The sequence below is a fragment of the Helobdella robusta genome (assembly GCF_000326865.2).
Source record: "Helobdella robusta unplaced genomic scaffold HELROscaffold_28, whole genome shotgun sequence".
NCBI lineage: Eukaryota > Metazoa > Annelida > Clitellata > Rhynchobdellida > Glossiphoniidae > Helobdella > Helobdella robusta.
In genome coordinates this window covers 873,774-882,015 of record NW_008704435.1, presented here as the reverse complement: position 1 = coordinate 882,015, position 8,242 = coordinate 873,774, and the positions used below count along the sequence as shown (strand labels likewise).

General features: G+C 36.8%; 3 protein-coding genes across 3 annotated transcripts; 1 reads left to right on the top strand and 2 right to left on the bottom strand.

Annotated features, from left to right (window-relative positions):
- Nucleotides 1-762: 762 nt before the first annotated feature.
- HELRODRAFT_173912 (hypothetical protein) lies at nucleotides 763-2,754 on the top strand (the record flags this gene model as incomplete). The annotated part of the gene is made up of 3 exons (XM_009020489.1): nucleotides 763-1,171; nucleotides 1,313-2,033; nucleotides 2,112-2,754. The coding sequence occupies 3 exons, from the start codon at nucleotides 763-765 to the stop codon at nucleotides 2,752-2,754; spliced, it is 1,773 nt and encodes a 590-aa protein (XP_009018737.1).
- A 933-nt stretch (nucleotides 2,755-3,687) lies between these two features.
- Nucleotides 3,688-4,331, bottom strand: HELRODRAFT_173911 (hypothetical protein; the record flags this gene model as incomplete). The annotated part of the gene is made up of 2 exons (XM_009020488.1): nucleotides 3,688-3,955; nucleotides 4,054-4,331. The coding sequence occupies 2 exons, from the start codon at nucleotides 4,329-4,331 to the stop codon at nucleotides 3,688-3,690; spliced, it is 546 nt and encodes a 181-aa protein (XP_009018736.1).
- Nucleotides 4,332-5,598: 1,267 nt separating this feature from the next.
- On the bottom strand, nucleotides 5,599-7,737 carry HELRODRAFT_173910 (hypothetical protein; the record flags this gene model as incomplete). Its single annotated transcript, XM_009020487.1, has 5 exons — nucleotides 5,599-6,288; nucleotides 6,406-6,557; nucleotides 7,017-7,092; nucleotides 7,409-7,495; nucleotides 7,684-7,737. The coding sequence occupies 5 exons, from the start codon at nucleotides 7,735-7,737 to the stop codon at nucleotides 5,599-5,601; spliced, it is 1,059 nt and encodes a 352-aa protein (XP_009018735.1).
- Between the last annotated feature and the right edge of the window lie 505 nt (nucleotides 7,738-8,242).

Here is an 8,242-nt window from a genome sequence, read left to right as displayed (position 1 = left end):
GCAACTGAGGGAGTGTTATTTAAATGTGTGTGTACGTGTTATTAGTATTAGTAGTAGCAGTAGTTGTAGTATTTGTAAATTCGCGGGTCAAAAATGTGATATTTCTTCTTTCATTTTTTTTCTATTTTCAATTTTTTATTGCTGAATGTGAATACAACCCTTTTAAATTGCCTGAAAAAATACACATGCATAAACACACATACACATATGTTATTCCTGCAGGTGGTGTATAGTGCAGAGGAGAATGTAATGGAAATTGTTCCATTACATGGTCACGTGGGCTAGTTACTAGCACAAAGCACGTGTGCTTACCTAGGGGGAGCGCCGTATGGTCACGTGGGTTGGCTACTAGACCAAAGTACAAGCGCTTACCTAGGAGAGAGCACCGTGCAAGTCTATAAATAGCCTGCGCAAATAAGTTAAGCCTCTTTCTTTTCTGCGGCTCTTGTGCCGGAGTCGACATTAGTAAAGTTGGTTATTGTATCGTTGCATTTTCGTTAATTTGGTTTATTCGATTAATTATTTAGTTAGGTTTTAATAAAGGAAGATTAATAGTATATCTGTCATTGCGTTTAGTTAATATCGAACCCGTTACATTGGTACCAGAAGTGGGGTAGTTATTTAATTGGTGTACGACAATAATTGAATAATTAAATAACTAATAGGACGTTTTGACATTTATATGAAAAATTAATTAAATACTTAGTTATAAGTTATTGCATTCGCTGTACGTTTGTTGTAAGTTGAGAATTCAAAATTACAATGGATCGATTGACGAAGACGAAACAACAAAAATTACAACGTCTGTCGAACGAACAGATAACAAAGAAACTACTGAAGAGATCAATCGACGAAGCCAGTGTGCGATTGATAAGCAGATCACAGCTGTTAGAAACGTGGGCAACAATTTTGGCGGACAGCATTGATTCTCCATGCAGTATTGCGACGGAGGGTGCTGTGTCGAAAGATACTGAAGGTGGATTGACCTTATACGAAAAGAAACAGTTAAAAATGGAATATAAGCTTCGAGAAGAGGAGATTGTTAGACAACGAGAAAAAGATGAGAGGGAATATAAGCTTAAAGAAGCAGAGATGGCCAGACAGCGTGAAAGAGATGAAGCAGAGATGGCCAGACAGCGTGAAAAAGATGAAGCCGAATTCAGGCTTAAGAGTCAAGAATTAGAAATTTGACGACTAGAGGTAGAAGGTATGAATAATCGAAGAGTGGCCAATGATGCTAGTGAGGATAATAACACGATAAAACTAATGCAACAGACTCGATTTTTCGCGGAGTCGTTAAAACATCTGATAGGAACTTGTCCGTTAGAGCCAAGAGATATTCCTGCATTCTTTGAACACGTAGAAAAATTTTTTCGAAACTATCACGTAGACGGAGAAATTCAAGCCAATTTGTTGATAATGAGTTTGAACGAAAAGGCCAAAACATGGTTGCATACTATTTCCGCCGACGGTCTGAAGGATTATAGCGAAATTAAAAGACTCATTCTGCAGGAGTTCAGGTTAAACCCGCCAAAATTGAGTAATGAATTCTTCGCCCTGAGAAGACAGAAAAGCGAATCGTACACAAGTTTCGGGGCGAAATTATACGGCACGCTGAACCACTATTTTCAAAGCCGTAACATTACGGGATTAGAAGATGCAATGAAATTGATATGTGAAGATAGAATGAAAGAGTTGCTATCAAGGCATACTCTGGAATTTATTTTGTCACAAGAACAAGCAGCTTCCTGGATGAGTCATGACGTGTTGGCACAAACGATCGACAAATATGAAGCTGCTATGAACATGAAAGTTTCGAGCGACAATACATATATGCCGGAGAGTATCAATCAGATACAATCGTCTCGAGAAAATGAGCACCAGATGTATAGAAATAGTAACAACAAATCAGCTTCACCCAAACAAACCTGTTTCTCTTGCGGGAAGATCGGTCATATTGCGAAGCGCTGTACATGGAAAAGAACCAACAAAGAAACACAAAGACCACAACAAAAACGTCAACAGCAGAGGCAGTCAAAAAAGCAACCGCAACAACATTAGGAACAGACTAATGATGAAATAACAAATTATAAAAGTATTGACAACATCAGCTCCTCAAAATATGATCATAAATCTTCGGGTGAGACTCTACAACCCAGATCGTCCAATACCGAGAATTTTTCGGAGATCCTTAAAACTTCTGCGAAGCCGTCGACATCAAGACAAGTTCCAGTAGAATTTCCGTCAACATACGCGACCTTAGCATCGTCGACAACCAAAGAAAGAAGTCACACAGTTTCAGAAAGCTTGTCAGTGGCGTGTGTAACGTTGGAACACCCATCCCATGAGCTACTGAAGGACAACAACTTCATCTGGCACAAGTACAATTCTTACCGAGCCAAGTGCCTCAAGGATCGTCGGAAGGTTGGGATCGGGCAGTCTACAGAAATGAACACTCTTTTCAGGTTTTGGTCATTTTTTCTTCGTCACCACTTTCACCAAAAAATGTACGAAGAGTTCAGGCAACTTGCCATTGAAGATGCCAATAAAGGGTTCAGGTATGGCTTGGAATGTCTGTTTCGGTTCTATAGTTATGGTTTGGAGAAAAGATATCGACCTGACTTGCTTGAGCACTTCCAAGAGGAGACCATCAAAGATTATCAAAATGGCCAGTTATATGGCCTGGAAAAGTTCTGGGCTTTCCTCAAATATTCAAGGAAACAGATGCTGGTCGATGGCAGGTTGAGGGGATAGCTCAGCAAGTATCAGAGACTGGAGGATTTCAAAGTTGAGCCTCTTCTCGGTTCGGGGCCAAGCTTCCATCTCAACAGTCAAATGCAACCTCATTTTTACTCGAACTGGCCCCCAATGAATTATATGACCAGAGTCAGACAGGACTCAGAAAGATCAGATCCATCAAGGAATAGTAGTGGTGGCCAACATCACAAGCAACATCAGATGCGAAGCTGTGCCAATGCCAGAGTTAAAGAGGCACAAAGATTACTTCAGTTTGGGCTAGTCTAAAATTCCGATCATGGATTTGCTTATCCAAAATCAAGAGTATAATTTTTTTCTTCCTTTCGTTTAAATGGTGTAAAATAATTTCTGAATCGCTTATATTTGTTAATATTCTCTGTAGTAGGTGTTGAAATTGTTTTTTATAGAGTTTATTCTGTTTCTTTGATAATTTAATTATTTGGATATGTGGATAGATATCATGATAGATGGGTAAATGACATAAGGAATTAGTGATAAAATAAATGATAATTCGGAATAATAAAAGAATGAATAATAAAGGAATAAAATTTGAGTTTGATTTTTATTAACCATGTGCGTGATTGTGTACACGAGTATGTATGTTTGTGCCTGTGTCTTTTGTGTGTGCATGTGTGTGAATATTTAAACGAACAAATGCTCTTCTACACGATTTTAGATAAAAATCTTCCTATATGTACTTTTAATTTTGTAAAATATTATTTTTTTTGCGTCAAATTTGAATGAAGAAAGAGTCGTTGTTTTGTTTTGATTAACATTTTGTTAACTTAACTCATAAAAATGTTTATGTTATATGTATTTGGTTTGTTATAACTAATGACATCACGCAACATTCTATGAATGTATTTTTAAGTTTATAAATTTATTTAAATGTACATGCATGGATCGCCAAATAAATGAATGAACTTGAAATCACAATATAGAACGTGTGGAGGGTGCATTATATCCGGTACATCCTAAAAGATGGGCATTATATCTAGTAGATCCGATTGATTGGTCTTGGGAAGTCACTGGATTCATCTGCTGGTTTGCAGTTACAGCGTCATTGAAATGTAATTTGGACCAATTAACCAAATTGTTGATGTTGCTAAATTTTTGTCCTCTGTATCTCATTCCGTCGCAAGTAACTGTCACATACGCTTGACGCTTATATTTGGAAAAAAAGAAAACATAAATTTTTCTGTATATTGTTTGAAAAATGTAAAATAATATAGAAATCTTGAGGAGTTGCGTTTTCGTTCCTCCATAAGATCTTTCTCAATAATTTTATTGTCTAACAATTTTACGGCGAGTTTTTTGAAATATTTGAATCTCATTACTTCTCGTACGAAGCCTGCCATTGGGGTCTCGTGTCTGGCGATAATCCCGTCGAGGTCACCAAAACATTCCGATTCGATCCAAAGTCGTTTTCCGGGACTTACCGCATTGGCTTTATCTTCCTCTTTTACATCAATGTGCTGGAAAACTTTATTTGAGACCTTCCAAGTAAATGTTAGGTGATTGTTGCCTTTGCTGCTTGGCCCGATTATAACATCTCCTTGTTCAAAGTTTTCCATTAGTCTTTCGCAATTATGGTAATCAACGTTGCGATAGGAGGGGTGAGAAATAATTCTGTTAACGAAAGTAGTTTTGGCTTTAATCACGTTTTTTCTTTTTTTTTATTTCTTTTTGGTTGTTGTTGTTGTTGCCCCATTCTTGGGGACCACTAGGGCTCCAATCGAGGCCGGAGCCAAACCGCCACTGCAATTGGTTTTCTCCAGAGATCTATTGGTTGTAGTTTTGTGGTATTTTGTGAACAGCTAAACAGATGCGGTACATCATCTGTATGATTGTTGCAGAAAGGACAGGTGTTGAGGTGCCTACTATCGATTTTGTTTTTGTAGCTGTTTAGAAGAATACTATGGCCAGAACGAAGTTGGGCTAGGGTCCGTCTGATTGCCCTGGGAAGTGATTCTTCTGTAAGATCTATTTTTGGTGTAGGTGGAGGCCATCCGTCAAGCAACAACAACGGCGACTGATACATCTTGTGGCGGCTTTGATGGTGTTATTGTGTAGTGTTCTTAGGGCGGACTTCAGAGAATCGCTATTTATGGTTGTTGGTAGAACCGCATGAGTTGTTGAAGCCCATTTGGAGAAGAGGGTGGTCTTTATGCTGCGATAAGGGTGTTGTCGCGTGATGATATGATGGCACGGGTGGCTAGGTTTATGGCATAGGAGTAGGAATTGTGATGCTATTAGCTCCGAATGCTGCCTTACCGTTAACATCTTACATTCTGAATGAAGGTGCCGTTCTGAAGCAATCGCATGGCAACCTAGACGTAGGGCGGCATTCTGGGAGCGTTAAAGACGTGAGAAACTTAAGTCTGATGTCAATGATGCCCAGGCAGGACAGGCATACTCGATTGTTAAACGACTAATGGTTTTGTAGGTCTGTAAAAAAGTTTCCTTGTCCTGGCCATTCCTTTTCTGCTTCTTGGTCGTAAAACAAATCGTAAGGTAGTCTCCATTTGTGAGCCAGGTCTGTTATATTAGACGATCTGCTGGTAAGTTCTACCTGAAATCTTTCCACAGTGATTTTTGAAATTTTACAATTTATCACTTTAACTCGATCGCTAGGGTCTGAAATGTATTGATCACTAATCGATCTGATTGGTATGAAACCGCTGACACCATTATCAAATTTGGTTTTTACACCAACTGCTTTGCCTGGACAACCGTGTCCAAAATGATTTCAGACCTCGTGTGATGAAGAAAACTTTCTTTTCTTACAAAAGGGGCACTGCCATAAACTATTTTGCCTGTTAACGACCAGTTTGGCAGCGTTTAATTCCTCACCTCGATACCGACAACTCTGCAGCATACTATTTTACTGATATAAAACGTTTGTGGCGTTTCTTTCGTCAACATGTTAAATTTTTCTTGTGCTGTTGCGCTTTTAAAGGGTGTTATCTGATCTTTGTATCTGTCACGTAACTCAGCTTTTATGTCGTACAATTTGGTACCTTTATCTCCATAATCCTGCTTTTTTAGTTCCTCGAAAAATGCATCAAGATCTAAATTTTCTAATTTTTCTGGAGTTTCCAAGATGTCTTTCACGGCGTCTTCATTGTAATCGAGCGCATCTTGTGCCATTTTGCGAGCCCATGGATAAACTTCGGGGTGAATTCTGGATCCATCTAGAAAGTATACGTCTGCATCATTGTTGCAATCTTGGTCCTTGGCTTCTTTTTCTTTTTTGCTCCATAGATATCCGCGTGCTGCAAGACTAGTCATTTTTTGATAGTCTGTAATTTCTTCGCTACCATCAATTATTGCACAATACGATGCTTCATCTTTGTCACTACTTGTTGCAACTCCAAGAATTCGCAAACCCTTGTCAACCCTGTAATCTTTTTCCTTTTGTAGTATTTGATCAACTTGATGAGGTGCCACCCGCAGAAGAGAATGTAAGCTTTGGCAGCATGATTTCATCACGTGGTCCTTGTCTTCCTCTAATAGTTTCGTTCTTATTTGCTTGATGAGCAGGGTATAGAAAATGTCTTTTAACGCCTTCTCAACTGCTGAGATACGAAATTTATTCTACTTTTGCACTGTAGAGCTGTATTCATCCTTCGTGAAGAAGGCTTTTACTTTTTGCATGTAGGAGTCGTGATCCATATAAAAGTGAACCTTCACCAAGCCGTCTTCTTCCGCTTGATTGATTTTCAGGTATTCATCTTCGACCAAATGTCTCACTGGTTTGCCTTTGAGATATTTGAAAATGTAACAAGGATGGTTCTCATCTATTTCAGAAATTTCATTTGTGGTTGGTCTGACATCAATCCATTATCATCAGTTCAATTCAAGACAGCGTTAAATAATAAAAAAAAATTTTTTTAAATCGACACTTTTTAACATTAAAAAATAACGCTGATTTATTATATAAATTTGATACAAGTTTATTTCAGAATATAATTCATATTTTAAACTTAAATAGTGTTTTGCGGCATAAAATAAAAATAATTCATGTTTTCTTAGTATATTTTTTTATTGAAAACTAATATCAACAAATAATAAATCAAAAAATATTATAGTCTTTACTTTAGACTTTTCATAATTTTATGTTTTGTTCGCAGTTCACATTTTATTCCATTTACGATTTGGCGCGTCTTATATTATTTTTTTGTGTTTCATAAAATCTGTTTGTATTTGAATTCGTTTTAAAATTGAAAAAATGTTTTAAAAAAAGTAGTATTTTAAACTTTTTTCAACCGACTCCGGCAAAAAACAGAAGCAGTGCGATGATCTCAATACAGTTGAGGCCGTTAATGGTAATACCTAGATATTTCAATAATTGCATATGAAATAATTTTGTATTTTCAACTAAAAAAAATTAGCAATAAGCTGAATAATATAAAAACATTTTTTGGGTAAGGGTTAATGCGTACCGGTTATTATCCGACTAGACTTGAATTAAGTTTGTAGTATTTAAGTATTCAAGTCTGGTAGGAAAATTAAAAAATTTAATCTCAACGTTTTTTTTCCATTATAGAATCTGATGTTTGATGCCTTTTATTAAATTTAAACGATGATATGACTGATGTTTCAGACAAAACTGGTAATTCATGTAAGAGTTTTTCAAAGAAAACAATACCTTTAGATATTGGACAATATGCAACTGCAGAATTCCCAAGCATTTCGAATATTTTAAGATATGATCTTTTGAAAAATCCATGGAAACCTGACGAGAATTATAAATTTTCATTTGTGTTGGAAGGTAAAAGAAAACGGTTTTTTAAATTCCATTGGTTTCAAGAAATTTCCGGCCGTCTTATTCTGATTTGAAAAAAGGAGCATTCTGTAAGTTTTGTGTACTTTATGCTAATCGACATCCATCATGTGGCTCAGTCGGAGTATTTGTTATATCACCTTTAAATCGTTATAAATCAGCTTTAGATCAATGTCGATGTCATCAAGCGACATTTTTTCATAGAGAGGCTACAGAAAAATCAGAAATGTTTCTGAGTTTGATTAAAAATAAAACTAATGCTTTAGAGTTATCAAACTCCGCTCTTTCCACAAAAATAGAGCAAAACTGAAAATTGCTGCTTAACACTATTATTGAAACTATTAAAGTTTGTGGAAGACATAATTTTGCTTTGCGTGGACACCGGGATGACGGTGCATTAGATCTCAAATCTGATAACAATCAGGGGAATTTTCAGAGCGCTATTAAAATACAGTACTAAATGTACAAGATCCGCCACTGAATGTATATGTATAATACATAATATGGCGGATCTTGGGGTAAGGCCGGAGAGACCATCACCCATTTGTGAGCAGTATATTTATTAAAAGAACTCAGCTTTTGCATAAAAATCACCCGCTAAAACTTGATCAATTGACGGAAACTGCTCTTTAATAAATTGCTGAGCCAGTTGATTAAGATCGGTGTAATCCTGTGATATTTCATGCCGAATGTAATTGT